General features: G+C 43.8%; 1 protein-coding gene across 3 annotated transcripts in view; it reads left to right on the top strand.

Moving 5' to 3' along the window:
- The window catches only part of LOC137784005 (mediator of RNA polymerase II transcription subunit 13-like), a 69670-nt gene extending 52670 nt beyond the window's left edge, over positions 1-17000 (top strand). The window contains exons 5-31 of one of the 3 annotated variants that reach the window (XM_068574406.1): positions 780-925; positions 1919-2125; positions 2704-2868; positions 2966-3122; positions 3233-3340; positions 3677-4324; positions 4563-4776; positions 4882-4960; positions 5088-5209; positions 5472-5550; positions 5664-5881; positions 6251-6426; positions 6636-7564; positions 7798-7977; positions 8143-8372; positions 8460-8658; positions 8761-9049; positions 9140-9392; positions 9488-9676; positions 9799-10022; positions 10136-10278; positions 11203-11361; positions 11632-11796; positions 12611-12774; positions 13956-14120; positions 14354-14463; positions 15161-17000. In XM_068574406.1, the coding sequence (XP_068430507.1) occupies positions 780-925; positions 1919-2125; positions 2704-2868; positions 2966-3122; positions 3233-3340; positions 3677-4324; positions 4563-4776; positions 4882-4960; positions 5088-5209; positions 5472-5550; positions 5664-5881; positions 6251-6426; positions 6636-7564; positions 7798-7977; positions 8143-8372; positions 8460-8658; positions 8761-9049; positions 9140-9392; positions 9488-9676; positions 9799-10022; positions 10136-10278; positions 11203-11361; positions 11632-11796; positions 12611-12774; positions 13956-14120; positions 14354-14463; positions 15161-15293 (5851 nt within the window). In that variant the 3' untranslated portion in view covers positions 15294-17000. The remainder of the gene's footprint in view (positions 1-779; positions 926-1918; positions 2126-2703; positions 2869-2965; positions 3123-3232; positions 3341-3676; positions 4325-4562; positions 4777-4881; positions 4961-5087; positions 5210-5471; positions 5551-5663; positions 5882-6250; positions 6427-6635; positions 7565-7797; positions 7978-8142; positions 8373-8459; positions 8659-8760; positions 9050-9139; positions 9393-9487; positions 9677-9798; positions 10023-10135; positions 10279-11202; positions 11362-11631; positions 11797-12610; positions 12775-13955; positions 14121-14353; positions 14464-15160) is intronic. The other 2 variants (XM_068574408.1, XM_068574407.1) reach the window with 2 other exon arrangements.
- Positions 17001-17562: the final 562 nt, after the last annotated feature.

Raw genomic sequence — 17562 nt, forward strand, 5'->3', positions numbered from 1 at the left:
GGGTAAGGAGCTTTATAGATTAAAAATATACATCAGTGAAGCCATCTTGGTTGTTAATGTGGTGCTGCCCGCCCACTGGTATGTAGATTGCAATAAGGACCAAACAATTCCTCCTCTGTGATTAAAAAAGAAAAAAAGGAGCAATGCATGATGGACTATGCCTGCGTTGTGTAATAAAGCGAGCGCCGCGTATGTATACATGTAGTCGCCACAATCAGTCACACGCAAATGAGGATTTATACCTGCAATAAGGAGCCCGTGTGGGAAATGATGAAGATGATCAATGTAGGTAGAGCTTAGCGAGGCTCTCGCAAAGACACACTCAAATCACTGTTTGGAGAAAAGCTCTCATCATCTGTCGTGCCGCTGCTCCAAAGATCAGCAAATCCGGGTTGTACGTTTGTGTGACAATACATGTGATGTATGGGTTCATTTCCAATTTAAACATCATTAAATGTGATTTTGATTCCATTTAGATCTCAATTCAATTATGTGAACAGTTGTGAAGGGACATGTGCATGTAATTGGACAACGATTATGTTTTACAGTGCAAACCCATATTGCCAATTAATACAATTTTTCATGGTGGGAAAGATATTGTTCACATCTTCTCATGATCAGCTCCCTGTGCACACACCCCCCCCCCCCCACACACACACACACACACACACACACACACATATATATATATATATATATATATACGCCACAGCATTCCTGTAGTGTTTGTGCCTACATGTGGTCTCTCAGTCTAAACCATCACTGTCTTCTGTTTCCAGTGAACACCTCTCATGCTCGTTCTCCTTCTTCCTCCACGGGGAGAGCAATGTGTGCACGAGTGTGGAGATCGCCCAGCACCAGCCTGCGTACCACATCACAGAGCACCACGTCTGCCTCGCACAGACTTCGCTCACACCAGTACAAGGTAACGCTTCAGGCAATTGTTTTTTATCCTCATAGGTTTTGTACTCAGAACAAAACAATGAATGGGATCACGATGCACGCACTGCAAAGAAGTACAACCGGACATTTGTTGAAATAATACAACGTGCCAATTAGGTTAAATGTTCAAATTAGCAGTAGTGGAATTTCTATTAAGATCTTTTACTTTTGTAAAAGTGGCTTGAACACATTATATAACTACTCCACTGCAAGTGAACGACTTTTATTATTGTATTATTCACAAACTATATTTAAAGTTGTAAAGAAAAAGTGATCAATTAAGATAAAAGTTATGCTATGATACTGATATATTCATAATGATGAATGATGTATTAATTGATGTCATTGGTCAAGGTTATTATTGACTAAAGATAAATGTGACTGAGTAAACATAACACGTTTCCCTCTGACTTGTTGTGAAGTAAAAATGTAAGATAGACTGAAATGTAAATATTTAAATAACCTCAAAATTGTAATTAAGTTCAGTACTTGAGTAGATTTACTCTGACATTTAAGCACCGCAAAACAGTCCTCAGGTTCCTGATTCTATGCAGATTATATAAGCTAATGTCGTCCTTGTTATGGTTTAAAACAAGTACTGCCAATCAAATTAAATGAGATTTTTATGGCAACCTTCCGCTAACTCATCATATTAACTGTTCAACACCTCAGTGTGTGTCTTTGCTGGGCAATATGAGGAAATACAGCAACGTTTGTGTAATTATTTGGGTTACTGATTACAGCATGGCGCTCTGGCTTTTTTCATGCTGAATGGCTCATTTCAAATTAACTTATGAACACACGGTGCTTATGTTTGATTCTTCGTGGAGAAACTCGGTTTTACAGAATTGTCGATTAAATCAACGAATTGATAAGTTGACAAAATCGTATGTATGTCAGTCGACATATAATTGTGTCGCTATAGTCCAGCCCTCTATGCTTTCCATTCTTACGATCCGTTTTCATCCGCCTGCAGTTATCCTGAGTCCGTACGGGCTGAGCGGCACGCTGACAGGCCAGGCCTACAAGATGAGTGACCCGGCGGTACGGAAGCTGATGGAGGAGTGGAGCTACTTCTACCCCGTGGTACTTCCGCAGAAAGAGGGAAGTGGAGAAAAGGAAAAAGGAGAAGCCAGCCAGGCCTATGATCGCCACTGTCACGCGGCAGTGGAGGTCATCGTAGGTATGGAAGAAATCTACACGTTTGCTAGATTTAAAAGAGGGCAGACCCTTCGGTCTCCATGTTGACTCCTGAGCTGCGGTATTAGCGGATGGGGGCGCTATTGAAGTGTACTTTGGCTGCAATGATCCTCAGTCATTTATCACGTGGAAAAAGGGAAATGACTGGAAGGGAGGAGGGAGCAGTAAAGATAGGGAAGGCGAGGCAAAGAAAATCCCCGGGGAGTTCTCTAACAGCTTTGTCTAATCAGTCTGATCCCAAAGTGTTGGTTTGACCTGATTATAATCAAACCTCATATGGATACCAATAGCTTTTACATCTAAGACGGAAAGTCTGTCTCGTCTTTGCTGCCTGAAACGATAGTGAAGAAGCCAGCGTGAAGGGATTTAACATGCTGTGTTTCATATGAGCAGTGAATGTGTTGGTTACACTAATGGATAAGGAACCAGTAGACTGCATGTGGTATATAGATTATTATATCCTTTTATTCAGCAAAATAGGAATGAAGGATCGGTTGCTGAAGATATTTTAGGCGTCATATTTATTTCATGGGTATTGCATAACAAAACTGGTCTTCCCAGGTGGAGTGAGGATGACCTACCCAGCTGCTTTAGTGCTGATAGCCCAGGGGGACCTCCCATTGGAGCAGCCTCCACCTGTTCCTGCAGCTCAAGGCCTCAGCAGGGAGCCAAACCACTGCAGCGGGCCGCTCACGCCGCCAACGTCACCGCAGCAGCCCTGCTCGGGTAAAACACACACCTTACCTTACCGGGAATGACATACAGCACGATCCCAATGCTCAGCACCGCATGATGAAATCTCTTCCGCCCTGAATCGTTTCAGCGGACAGCGGCTTCGTGACCTCCGTCTCCAGTGTCCCCACACCAGACAACAGCATGGCGGTCGCCAGCATCAGCCCAAAGCATTCTGGGAAGAAGCTAACGTGTCAGGTAGTCCATCAGGCCTGGAGGGAGTGCTATCTCAACCAGCCTCAGCATGTGTAAGTTCAACCGTCACAGAGTTTGTTTCCAATGTTTTGGCGTGATTGTTGTGCAAGTTCAGTGATGCAGTGGATCCCCGGCGCCCTCACGGATCTTTTTTGGTTCCCAGCAGATTGAATCCGCCAACTGACATGCCGCCTAAGAAGGAAGTGCCTAATGGAGTAACCACGTGGGACTTCAGCGATCTGGGAGCGAGAGCGTCCTGCAGCTGCTCCAGGTACCACAGAGCTGCACCCAAGCTGTTCAATCAGCGTCATATTTATACCACACTACACAGCGGGACCAAAAACAACAACACACACTATCAGTAGAACACTGTAGTATGTAAGTGTCAGATACAAGTATGAACTTTAATAATACCGAAGACTAATACCGCTGAGCACAAAAGAGACGGACGAGGACAACGAATAGAACCTGGTAGTTTTTAATACCCTCAAAAAGCTCATGAAAAACATTTGGAAACTCAAAGCTACATCTTTGTAATAATGTTCCTAAACCAGGTTTTCACTCGTTTTGTATGCATTACTTAACCCCAACCTTGACTTTGTTGCAGGTTGAAGCAGCAGAAGTTGAATCCGACCACGACGTCCACTGCCAACCCCCAGACTAGTGCCAACCCCACTCAGTCCTCCGGCCCGTCATTATACCCTCCCTCCCTGCCCAAACACAAGACCAGTGACAAGACAGAAAAGGCCGACAAACAGTCCAAGAGGCCGGCCATGATCCCCTTCCACCACCGTCTATCTGTCACTCAGGAGACCCCTCTGGAACAAGACTCCTCAGGAGGGCCTCAGCTTGGGGGTCTTGTGGCTCTGGAGCCCTCCATGGAGCCTCTGCCGAGCTGCAAGTATCCCAAACCCCTCTCCAACGGCAGAAAAGCCACTGAGTCCCTTCTCCATTCGCCAATGTCTCCACTTCCGCCCACACTCAGCCCACACCCCCGAGTGCAGGACCCGGAGGTCCTGGACGGGCCCGTGGATATGCCCGTCTGTCACGATGGGGCTCTAGGGCTGGGGTTGATTACCAGCGAGACGGCGGTGTACACAGCTCTGCTGAGGCAGAGGGAGAATGGGGCCGGCTGGTGGAGAGGCTTCAGGACTCCGAGGACTGATAAGACTGACTGCAGACCCTGTGAACTCCCCGCTGATAAATTAGAAGAAGTGAGGACAGAGACAGCCACTGAAGGAGCTCTACTGAAGAGGTAGGAGAGAAACCACATAATGTAGGCTTCTGGGAACAGTGAACAGTGCTACCTGAGCTAGAATCATACTAGATACCAAACATCCACTGTAAAAACTGGGGGATTGACATATCCAATGAAAGCATTTATTATATATGAGAATAGTTTTTATGAGATGAGTTACAAGGCCAAGTTCGACATGAATAATTAACTACTGCTACACATTACTTGATTGCATTTGTCTCTTTGTCTCCTCTAGACTATATACACAGACTCACAAGAGATTTAAGATCTCAGAGGAGCGGGTGAGGGACCACATCCACACTTTGGGCCTGTACCAGCAGCCCGGTGTGGAGGGACTGCGGGAACCTGGGGAGGATCCCTACGACTTCAAGGAAGGAGACATCGAGTACACGTTCTCCTCTTCCAAGAGGTTAAAGGGTCAAGGACGAGAACCCAGCAAGAAGGCCAAGGTAGGACACGGTTTTCAACAGTTTTAATCCATAACGCAGTGATTTAGAAGAACTACAGCTGGATTTCATCTGAGAAAACATCTTATTTTCTGTTGTATTCACCAGGGAGAAGAAATCACCAGCAATGGAGCACTGCCTGATGGGAAAGATGCGATGTCCATTTTTAACTCGGCTCCAAAATCAGGTGGGACATAGCCACCGCCATCAACATCAAATACATATTCTACATTATAATCAGAGCAATTGATATTTCAAGATGCAATTATTGATATGCAGACATTGTCTAAAAGGTAGTTTGTGTGTTGTTTCAGATGAATCAAGTCAAGATGACGGAGCTGCCAAAGCCAACCCTTCTCTCACCAGAGAAAAAGATCTGGTGGTCAACATTTCTGATCTCGACAACATATTTGATGAAGATGAGGAAGAGCTAGGGGTGAGGCATCGTGGTTTATGTACAATATTCAGACATTGATTTTTTTCTCTTTCAACAAACGTCATGTAAGATATTCTGTCTTGACTTATTTCCATTTTTATTTCTAGCAAATATACTCTATTTGACGGTTTTTCAGTTAACTAATTTAGTGGAAACACTGGCACTGATATATTTCAATATGTTTTATGCTTCAATATTCTGAAGCTGAAAACATTGTATCAATTAAAGCTGATCTTTTGACGCAACACTGTTATCCAACCAGCACTCAACCAAGCTACCAGTGTCAACAGAGGACCGTCCTCTGGGGAAAGAAGGGAGAGTTGCTGTACCGTATCCATCAAGTGAGTCGCTTTGACTTAGTGGAATGCATTTCTATCTGCCAGCAGTTTTTATGTTTATGGTTGACGTTCCCAACACATCTTTGTGTTTTTGTCCCATGTCTGTCTCCTTTCAGCAGTAGCAGACCTCCAGAGGATGTTTCCCACCCCGCCTTCCTTAGAGCAACACCCAGCCTTCTCTCCCATCACGACGTACCGCGACACTCCGAGCCAAGAGCCGCCTGCACCCAGCGGAGTGGCGGACCACCTGCTGCCTTTAGCCTCCACCCAGTTTACTGAGTACCGGATGGAGATTGATGAGGGCATGGCCAGTCCCAGGCAGGAGGATATCAAGGTGGGGAGAGTCGGATTGATCCCCATTTAACAGCCCATGTAGCAACATCGTCAAGTGTGAACTGAGGAAATTACGTTTTAGTACGAGAAGCAGGACTTGGACTTGTTAATGACTTTAATTAATAACTTTTATCCATTTAAAACTCTCATCAAGGGAAAGTCAATACAAGGAAGTGTTGACTGGGCTCCTGAGCAACTGATCAGGCTCACAAATTGAGTTGGAATTGTTTCACTGATACCTTTCGCTTGCTAATTATCTATCTCTGTGTTGTGAGACAGACATCAGTACTGACTACAGTTAGTATTTGCACTCCTCCTATATGCTCTTTAACCTTTTTGTCTATGTTCCACTCCTGTCTTCTCTATCCAGCCACAAATCGGCTCCTCCATGTTTGCTCCACTCTCCTGCTTACCTAGCCAGGTTCTACCACAACTCAAGATTAATGAGCAATGCTACTATCGTCCATCCTGGGCCCTCATGCCCAAAATGGAGCATTTCCCTGTCATGCATTCCCAGAATACCACTTTCATCAGAGATGGATACACGTGAGTAGTCAGCTATGACAAGCATTTCAAAATAGGAGATCTTCAATATCCATAAACGTAATTGTCCGATTTTATAATAAAACAGTGTTGTGCTGGGATTCATGGTTTCTGGAAGAGCACTATGTGAGGTTAGCTTTTTAGCGTCACGAGAAAGAGTGCTGTCTAAAGTCATCATGTTTCTCTCTTCCTTCAATGTGTGTGTTCTCCAGAAACATGCCAAGTGTCACAACCCTCTCGGACCAGGAGTACGGCCAGATGAGCGGCACCACTGCCTCTGTGAGCACCAACGCCGGCATCCTCCCGTCTCCTGCCACTCCCCGCTTCTCTGTGCCCACTCCACGCACCCCGCGTACACCGAGGGGTATGAACGCTGCGAGCTCTGGGCAGGGGTCGGTGAAGCAGGATGGTACTGAGCTCAGCTCACCGGTGTCCACGCCCTCCACCAGCATGCCTCTTAGCTCTGTCGATCCCCTCGCTCGGCCGGGACCCTCCCTGCCTGAGGCCCACAGCCTGTACGCTATCCTCCTGCTCTCGGACTCCGTCCTCAACGTCTTCAAGGATCGCAACTTTGACAGCTGCTGTATCTGTGCCTGCAATATGAATGTCAAAGGAGCAGATGTGGGGGTGTACATCCCCGATTCCACTTGTGAAGATCAGTACCGCTGTATGTGTGGCTTCAGCGCCATTGTGAACAGGCGGCTGGCCCACGGCACGGGCCTCTTCCTGGAGGATGAGCTGGACATTTACGGGCGGACTTCTGAGGTAGGCCGGGCGGCCGAGAGGAGGCTGGCTCTTTGCCGGCGGGACCCAACTATGGGTGACCCCAGGGCCAAGCGTGTGCAGGACACAGCCCCCGCCTCTCCGTTAGTCATGATCCTCCTGCAGGAGCACTGTTCCCAGCCGATTTCCTCCCTGGCATCCCTGCATTTTCCCCTGAGCTGTTCCTGCCATGGCCGCAAGGGGGCACTGCTCCAAAGCTGGATGTCTGAAAAGCAGTGGGCGGATGGGAGTGATGCCTGTGTGGACTGTTACAATGCCTTTGAGCAGGGGTTACAGTATGTGGATAACCCCACGGGAGGGAAAGTAGATCCAGCTGTTGTTAGAAGTACTGCTCTTCACTCCTGGCCTCATGCAAATGGTAAGAAAAAAATACAACATACAAATATTTGAATGCTTTATAATAACTGTGTGATCAACTCCCTTCTATAGCCCTACTTATTATTATATGTCCAGCTGCCTTTGTGTGATCTAATCGATGTATTGTTGTGTTTTCTGTGTCTTAATTAGTTGATGTTGTGTATAGAATAATGTCAACTTGACATGTGTGCATCTGTTCATCCTTTTTGTTTGTGTGTCTGCTCATCTCCACAGTGGTGGATATGAACATGTTGTCGTCGCAGGACATGGTTCGTATGCTGCTTTCTCTGCAGCCTTTCTTGCAGGATGCAATCCAGAAGAAGAGATCGGGACGGACCTGGGAAAACATCCAGCATGTTCAGGGTCCACTCACCTGGCAGCAGTTCCATAAGATGGCCGGCAGAGGCTCCTACGGTGAGTCAACACATTCTCGGTTTCTATTCAGAAAACCAATCCCCTGTCTTAGCTCTTTCCTGCATGGAGGATGAGCACACCTCTAAAGTGGCCGTCTGAAATGCACAGAAAAGTCCTATTTAAACCGTAACAAACTAAATATTTAACTTTTTCTATTCATTCAAGGTTCGGAGGAGTCACCAGAGCCCCTGCCCATCCCTAAAGTGTTACTGGGCTATGACAGGGACAGGGACTTCTTGGCGTTGTCCCCTTTGGCGTTACCTTTCTGGGAGAAGTTGCTGCTGGAGCCGTATGGGGGGCAGCGGGATGTGGCGTATGTGGTGCTGTGTCCCAATAGCCCCTCTCTGCTGGCGGCGTCCCGCGCCTTCTTCCAGGAGCTCAGCGCTGTTTATGAGGTCGGCGATGGAAATCTGAATCAGAAGTATTGTTTGAATTTCGTTTCGTATGAGGGAACTAACAGAAGCCGTGACTCCGTTTTGCAGACGTGTCGTCTAGGGAAGCACCGTCCTCTGGCCAAGGTGTCCAGGGACGGCGTCGTGCGCGTGGGAGAAGAAGTGGAACCCGAAAAGCTGGAGGAGCTGGATGTGGACCAGTGGGTGACTGGACCCTGGGCTGGACAGCAGCACGCCGACAACCTCAGCAAACTGAAACTCTACGCTTATGCCTGCAAGCAGCAGCTTGGTGAGAATATTGAAACGGACTAATCTAATGAATCAAATATCATCCAGGCACTTCTATTGCACTCTTATCCTATTTTTTCTAATTGAATTTCCTTTCTTGCAGGTCCCCAGCTGTCAGCCCTTCCATTGGACAGCAGTCTTCTGTTGCCTCCCAAAGTTCAACCTCCCTTAAACTCCACATCCTCAACCCAGCCCGCCTCTGCTGGGCAGCCTCCAGCGTGGGGCCCCGATGGTGAACAAGCTCCAGGGGCCGTCGGTCCCGGAAATGCTTCGACCCCGACTGCGGCAACCTTAAACCAGACCGGGGAGACAACCCAAGGAGCACCCAGCGACTCTAAAGGGCCTCCCAGCGCCGCACCGCCAGCCAACACACCAGCAGAACCCCCTGAACTGTAAGACCCACGTTCATGAGAAAATGACCTTGAATACAATATTACATATTTGACTTAAAGCACAACTTCTTTGTTGTCTTGTTCTCTCAGCACTGCTGAGCAGTCCAGGATCGGCATCCCCACCGTGGCCGAGTCAATGGACAGCCTCGCCAACCCACCAGCTATTGTTATTTACATAGTGGATGCGTTTCTGAGCTCAAATGGAGCGAGGAATGAAGGGGGAGAGGAAGAAGAGGGTGACGAAGTGGAGGCCAGTAGCATTTGGCTACTAGGGCTACTTCGCTGCTACACAGAGATGCTACAGGCTCTGCCTGAGGCAATGAGACCTGCACTGGTACTACAGGTAGGAAGTCTCACATTTCTACTGAAGCCAATCAACACAGAATTCACCTTTTGCTCTTGTGATAATCAATCCTCTCTTCTTTCAATCTTGCTTAGGTGGTACCGTGCCAGCACCTTCTCCAGCCGGCCAGTGGGGAGAGCCATTTCTACCTGCAACATCTGCGCTCCCTGTCCTTCTCCTGCTACTCCCAATGCAGACGTCTGCTGCCCAAACAAACACACATCAAGTCCCTGACCGGCTTCGGTCCTGTGTCGACCGTTCACTCGGTATTCAAGAGTCCGGAGGTAGACATGAGAATCAAACAACTGTCATATTAAACACTGAAAATTAGTAATATACTTGTGAAAAATACACATGCCGATGTGAGTTCTCTTTTCTTTCTTGACATCTGAATTTCCTCCTCCAGCATCCCAGCCCACTGCAGCTGTACACGCCCCCCTTCATCCTCGGTCCGACCCGTTCCAAGCAGCCAGAACCAGGGGAGATATGGGCAGAGGTCCCTCCCAAATACAATGTGCTCTTTGTTGGCTACTGCCTATCACATGACCAGCGCTGGATCCTTGTGTCCTGCACTGACCAGCAGGGGGAGCTCCTGGAGACCAGTATTATCAACATCGATGTACCCAACAGGTGTGGGAAAGTGGTTTATGAGCCTGATTCAACAGTTGTGCTTCCTTATTGTTCTTCTTTTGTTACTGTTAGATAGCACCTATTTGATTGTTTGTTTGTTTGTTTTGCTTCAGAGCTCGACGTCCCAAGGTTTCAGCCAGAAAGATGGGACTGCAGAAGCTGTGGGAATGGTGTATTGGCATCATCCAGATGACCTCACTGCCATGGAGGATTGTGATTGGTCGATTGGGCAGGCTGGGGCACGGAGAGCTGAAAGGTGAGTGATGTTCGAGCAGAAAAAACGGGCTCTGATGAATAAAACTGACTGCTGAGTCATGTTCAAAGGAAGTAATGAGTACCAGTTTGTTGCAAAGATCTTTTTTTTTTTATCCCAACGTGGTTAAAACACTACTTCATAATCACGTTGAGTGCAGGAACTGACAAATACAAATGTGTGAGTGTTCATTTGGAAACGTGCGGTCAGGTGGGCCGTTCATTCAGCATAAACTTTGACTCTCATTATCTTTGCTCTTCTTTGACTCTGGTACAAACCAGTTCCCTAATATCCATTCATAACACCTACTGGGCCACATAAAGGTGCAAAAACATTATTTTAATGTATTATACATAGTTTATCACATGTTCTATCATTTTATAATTCTCATTTTATTTGCATTTTGTTAGGAAATTAAATAAATTTAATCTAACTATCAATTAATCACATTCATTTTTAAATATCACCTTCCAAACAAGTGTTTCACAGATGATTGCAATGAAAAGATGAAGATGGAGAGAGACTAAAGCACAACAAACTAAGTTAGAAAAGATTATATAAATGACTTAATAAATGGAACACTGAGTATATTTATCATGGTAAAACAATAATAATAATAAAACAAAAATAAATACAAAATGTATAAACATGTATACCATTGCGTCCAACAACAACAACTCGTAAGACTAAGAATAAACACTCATAATAAAAACCATAAAACTATAAAAGCCAGGCTGAATAGATGGATTATTAGTTTCTGTTGAAGCATATCAATATTTTCAGCTACTCAGATCAGCGTAACGGCGAAAGCGTTCTCTTCATCAGAGAATAATGTCCTCAGACATATTTCATATTTCTAAAGATCTTTCTGCTTTTATCTTGTTTTTCTCTTTTGCACATGTTTCATCCACATCTTGTCTCCACCAGACTGGAGCTCACTCCTCGGGGAGCATTCCCTCCATTCAATCGGGCGCCAGCTGAAGGAGGCTTGTCGGATGTGTGGGATCTCAGCCGCCGACTCCCCCAGCATCCTCAGCGCCTGCCTGGTGGCCATGGAGCCCCAGGGTTCCTTTGTGATCATGCCGGGTTAGTTGCCTGCTTAATTCTGATCAGATTAATATTTGCAATTGTAAAATAAATAGGCTTACCAAATGAAACAAACACAAATTAGGTCCACAACTTGCTACATATTGTGCTGATAAGACAATCTGTCAATTAGCCACAGCCTGAAATACAATGTATGTCAGTGTGACATGAGGCCGGTACATTTGTGGAATCTTTATTTTTTAATTATTTTTTTTTACAGCTGATTTGAGATCGTGTAATAAACCGTTTTCTGTGTTTCTCTGTCTCCAGATGCAGTCACCATGGGCTCAGTGTTTGGACGCAGCACTGCTCTGAACCTGCAGACCTCGCAGCTGAACACACCTCAGGACGCTTCCTGTACTCACATCCTCGTCTTCCCGACCTCTGCCACCACCCAGCTGGCACCCAGCTCCTACCCGACCGAGGACAATAATGGTAAAGACGAGCAAAGATAACTGTGTCATTATTGTAAGACTTATATTTTGTCTTGAGTGACAAAATAAACCCTTGTTTAAAAAGATTTCAATATCATTTTGTACCAACAGGGGGCATATTTGTGCTAAAACATCTCACAGTCACAGATGGCTTGTTCACAGTACATTTGTACATGTTAAAAGTACATTTTACTCAAATTAAAAAAAAGAACTACATTAAATATAACATTTAGTCCCCGACTAAAAAGAGTAAATTCTCCTCTTCCATCAGAGTATTTTTTACTCTATTCAGTGAATATATTTAACTCTACACAATGATATATTTAATAGATGATATATTAGATACATGCTAATAATTTACTTGGATTCAATTATATGTGTGTGTGTATATATATATATATATATATATATATATATATATATATATATATATATATATATATATATATATATATATATATATATATAGCGAGAGGTTTCGCGTTGGCGGAAACAGAACTTCAGGAACCGTGGCGGGCGTGTTGTCACGCTGTTTTACTCCAATAGATTTTATTCTGAATATTTTCTCTTACTCTACTGGCTTCGGCTGGTAATGATCCAAAATGATGAGATATTACTCCTTTAGAGAAAACCAATGGTAACCCTGTTTTTTCTGTGTGCAAAACATGTTCTAGTTGAATTTAGCCTTGTACTGAAAGACATACCCCTTTGGTGGAAATATTAATCGTGTTGCTGTGGAACGACAACACATTTTGTCCATCGCGAAAGTGAAACATTTTTGGAGCGTGCTTTTATCTCTGGTTTTCCCCCCTCAGACGACATGTTCGATCTGCCCTTTCCTGATGAACTGGAGAACGACATTGGCCATGACATGATGCTTATCACAGGCAACCTCCACCCGTCCCCCAACACCTCTCCTGTGGCCTCGCCAGGCTCTCCGTCCGGGATGGGGATGGGATCACATTTCCAGCACACCAAAGTGAGTCAGAGGAATCATCCTGCAAGTGACCTGAGCTGTTGCAAATGATCCCTCTCACAAAGGAAAATAATGACATGCCGTGCATGTGAAAAACGCATGCTGCTGTACTCACGCCGTGTGACTTGACATTGATTTAGAAGAGAGACTGAAGGCTGTGTGCTGCTCTGACTTTGCACAGGAACATATAGGGTGTGATCAGTCTTGGCAACCTCAAACTACCTTTACAATTAAAAACAAAAACGCCTGTTCTATATGACCTATAGAGTATATTCTATACAGTATAATAAGCCTTTTGATTGCTATGTACAACTGTTTATTACAGAAATGTTTTATTGGACCTATAATGCATACCTCCTCAGGTTCAGATTTGATTTTGTACTTTGATGCATGGAAGCTTCTTTACTGCAGTCCTCGCTGACTGACACACTTTATCAAACAAGAATCAGAATTATAGTTTTGCCAAGTATAATAGATGCACAGGAATTTGTCTCGCAGGCACAGGGGAAGAGACATGTTGACAACCTATATTACGGAACATTTCATTCAGTACTGACACACTGTGGGAACAGTGTGTATCTGTGCAATAACACGTTATAGGTTCAGGTAACTGGTACACATACTTATGTCAGCTGTGTCATTAACGCATTGACCTGCAGGCTACGAATGCAAACATGTAGGTTGCTCTGTTCCTAAAGCCTTGTCTCCATGGGAAAGAGATATTAACTAATGAAACATGTGTTGACTTAAATCAGTGTTTGTACTCTTTAAATGGTGTTCGTGGAGCTTTGTGTCGACCTCAAACTCTCCTACATTGTACTATCTTGTACTCTACAGGGATTGCATACCATATATGAACTATAGTTCTGCGTTTAAGCACAACTCAGAACATAGGAAACCAAATAATAAGCAGTTATTCTATGGCAATAACTAAACTACAAAGGTCTCTTTTGGTGCAAAATTGAAAGAAAAAAAACACATATTGTCTGTACTCTTTTCATGTTCTCAAGCATCACCATGAACATTCTGTTTTTATTAAAGTAGTGAAAGAAGGACAACCCACTCATGCCAGTGCAAAAGGCTTCAAATTCGGAGATGTATATGTCAAAATAAAATGTGCTAGGATTTGAAAGGATCCCAATAAAGGTTTGTAATTAATAACTGGCCTTCACCTGTGTGTGTAGAACCAGGGCGAGCGCTTGCTGTCCAGGGACAGTCCACCAGAAGAGCTGAAGCAGCAACCTCTGGCTCTGGGCTACTACGTCTCCACTGCACAAGCAAATGGACTTCCTCATTGGTTCTGGGCCTCCTGTCCGCAGGCTGAGAGCCAGTGTCCACTCTTCCTCAAGGTAGTCAACACACACTGCGCGTGTGTGTGTGTGTGTGTGCGTGTGTGTGTGAGAGAGAGACAAAGCTATTGAAGCCTATTTAATTTGAGAGGAAGAAATACAGAGACAAAATAATTTGTTTAGAAATGTTGTATTTACGTGCTTAAACTTTAAAGATGCACACAGCTGTTCCATGCAGAGAAGACAGGAATGCTTCGACGTTTGACACCGTGTCCTTTGTTTCCTTACTCCAGGCCTCCCTCCACCACCACATCTCCATAACTCAGACAGATGAGTTGGTGTCCGACAAGACGAAGAGGTCCCCTCACCCCTTAGACTCAAAGACCACCTCGGATGTGCTCAGGTAAATCCTCATGTTGTCCCTTTATATTTCTGTGTCACCTGCTGTATAGAAAGCAGAGTACAAAACAGGTTCAAGCCTTCAAAGTCTTTAGCCAGTGGTTTTATTCAAATATTTGATACAAAACTATTGACTTAAAATATCAGCTCTTCATGAGTAACGGTTACATTTTCATGAATTAGATCACGAACAGCAAACACTTGTTTTGACATTGCAGTGTGTGTTAAGAACAGACAGATTGAAGTAGCTTGTTTCATATCACACATGCAAGCCTGTATTTGATGTTGCAATGCTCTTGAACCATTTTAAATATCGCATGAATAATTTATGAATAATAAAGAGAATATAAACTATCTGAAGTGTATTTTAAATGCCACAGAATTGTAGCATTTGAATCAACACTTGGAAAGGTGCGAGGTGTGAAATTGAGAGAATTTGAATTGCCTCTCAAAGTCTCAATATTGCCAGAGGGGCACGCTCACATGCACTTAAAAGGCCGCTCGGCCGGCCCGGCTGTGTGAACAAAGCACGAAGAAGCTCGGCTCATCACACACAACTTATTTATTTTCTCAGATGGACGTTACTTTACTATGAATTTACAAAGCAAACACTTGTTATTCAGGAAATCAGGGGAAATGTCCTGGATAAACCATTACAATATATATAATTAATGCTAGAATTGTTTATTTTGCAAACGCAGGTTTGTATTGGAGCAGTACAACGCCCTCTCCTGGCTGACCTGTACCCCTGCCACCCAGGACCGGCAGTCCTGCCTGCCCGTCCACCTGGCCGTCCTGATCCAAATGTACAACGCCATCCTGAACATGCTTTAACTGTGTGGGACTTTAAGGACGGCTCCAGGGGGCTGATGGGTACCTTCACTTCCTCTGTGCCTACGCTTCCTCCTTCTGGTCACCAGAGAGCACCAGAGCTCTCCTGACGCTTCGGGTTGGCACGGATTTAATGGCTGAAAAAGAGACGGGGCAAGTCAGACCCTCCCATGCCTGGAATGTAATTAATAGGAAGAGAAATATGCTCTGAACAATAACTTAATTAGTTAACCACGACACCCTGCAAAGCCAGCACAGTGTGTACCTTCACAACTGGTCACGTGTCGGCTATGGTACTTTCAAAGGAGGAGAACAGATGGATCTATCCAACTATGCCCATTATTGACATTTCATAACTGCAGTTACTTCCTCCCGATCAACACCGCATTATGCCCCGCTCGGGCGACACCTCTTCGTGGCATTTGATGACGCATCGGACATTTACAGAGAGGCTTTTTACGACTCTCTCACCACCTTCACCTGTGAAAAAGGACGTCTGTGCAGAGCCACATAACTCCATATTGTACAACCAGCAAAGTGGCATGACTACACAAACACACGGCTTTGTTACATCAATGATGCTTTTACATTTTTGTATAGAGCTGCACTGTTGAGCTTCTTGGGACTTGCAGTCGGTCGATGAAACTTCTACTTTTACTCTGAAAGGGGCACTTTTTTTCCTCACCTTCCAAAGTGTTGTGGATATGAACACAATGGGAAATATTTGACCAGTTAAGGCAGAAGTGTTGTTTATAATGTAAGACATACATTTGCAAAGAATTGAAACTTATTTTTAATATTTAAAACAAGAAAAGGAGAAACTTAAACAAGGCCTTTTTTTCCCAATTGACTGTTAATTGTCTTGGGATCTGAAATAATAAAAAAAAAAAGTCATTTTAATGCAATTGTAAAGATGCCATATTTATACAAATTATATCATGTCATAGAATTTGATATAAATATATAAATATATATATATGAATATACATATATATATATATTACCTCTTCCAAGCAGGCACTTAATGATAAAGATGATGGACACAACCGTCTCTTTAGAAGTGGACACAGTATGAACATTCTTTCTTTTTTTACTTTCTACAGATACTGAACATTTTTGCCTTTTTATTTAATGAGTTTAAATTAAACTAATTGATGCAGGAGATACCGTATACTCTATATTTATAAAGTGTTCCTCCTCTGCTAAAAAACTTGAAATAGGCAGTAGAAGACCATGGTATTTGAACATTGCAAGGTTATTAAATATTTAAGAACGATGCTTTATTTCATTGGCTCTCCCAAATGATGTCAAGCAAACCAATAGAAAGGCCTGTCTCTTCAGCTTCACCCAGTCTGCTCTTTGTTAGATTTCTAGCATGTTTGTATATACACTTTTCAGCTGTGTTTTTTGGATTTTTTTTTTTAAAGCTGTACATTTCCTGCTGGTTGGTTTACTTTCAAGTGATTCATATCAAAGTATTTTTTTTTTTTGCTGAGCTTTTTTGATATACGGTATACAGTAAAAAAAAAAAAAAAAAGTCATTTAATTACAGCCAAGAGGTTGAATTGCCAAGTAAGTGTACACAAATGTACAGACGAGGGCAAGTTTGCAAAAAAATGTTACATCTGTCATCACTTTGAATATCAAACAGATCCAGATCTGTTACTTTTACACTCTTTTTTAGTAAATTATTAAAACTCCTGAAAATGATGTCGTGTTCGGTGTTCTCTTTCGCTCCAAAAGACTACAAACCCCAGCATGTGCTATGTTCTTAATACTAATAATCATTGTTGACATGAAACAAAATATATTTACTCAAGTGATGCACTTTAGTACAAATGCACTTTTGACTGCACCACATTAATCTGACAGCGATCTATTCATGTTCAGGTCCAAATGTAATCCAAACATGTCATGGTGTGATTATATGTAAAGCATCTCTAAAGTACACATGAAGATATTCACATGACTGCAGTTTGCGTGACTGCAGTGAGAAGGTGTGAGTCTATGTTTTTACACACCTTTCATATCACAGAGAAGAGAACACATGGAACAATAAGCCTTGAGATGAATGATTGAATGATAGCCCGACCTTTTTATGGAAAGCGATTTTTACTGACTGGTTCCGTGAAGCAAATCAAAACAATGAATGAAACAGTTAAGTGACAGCTGCCCCACCCGGCTGGTGCGTGTCCTGTTCAACGAGATTGTTTAGTTTCATACAAGGTGTTGGGCTCACTCATTCAAACATAAAAGAGCTGAATAAATTATG

Source organism: Clinocottus analis, unplaced genomic scaffold (genome assembly GCF_023055335.1).
Source record: "Clinocottus analis isolate CAN_PGR_092001 unplaced genomic scaffold, fCliAna1.0.p SCAF_13, whole genome shotgun sequence".
Taxonomy (NCBI): Eukaryota; Metazoa; Chordata; class Actinopteri; order Perciformes; family Cottidae; genus Clinocottus; species Clinocottus analis.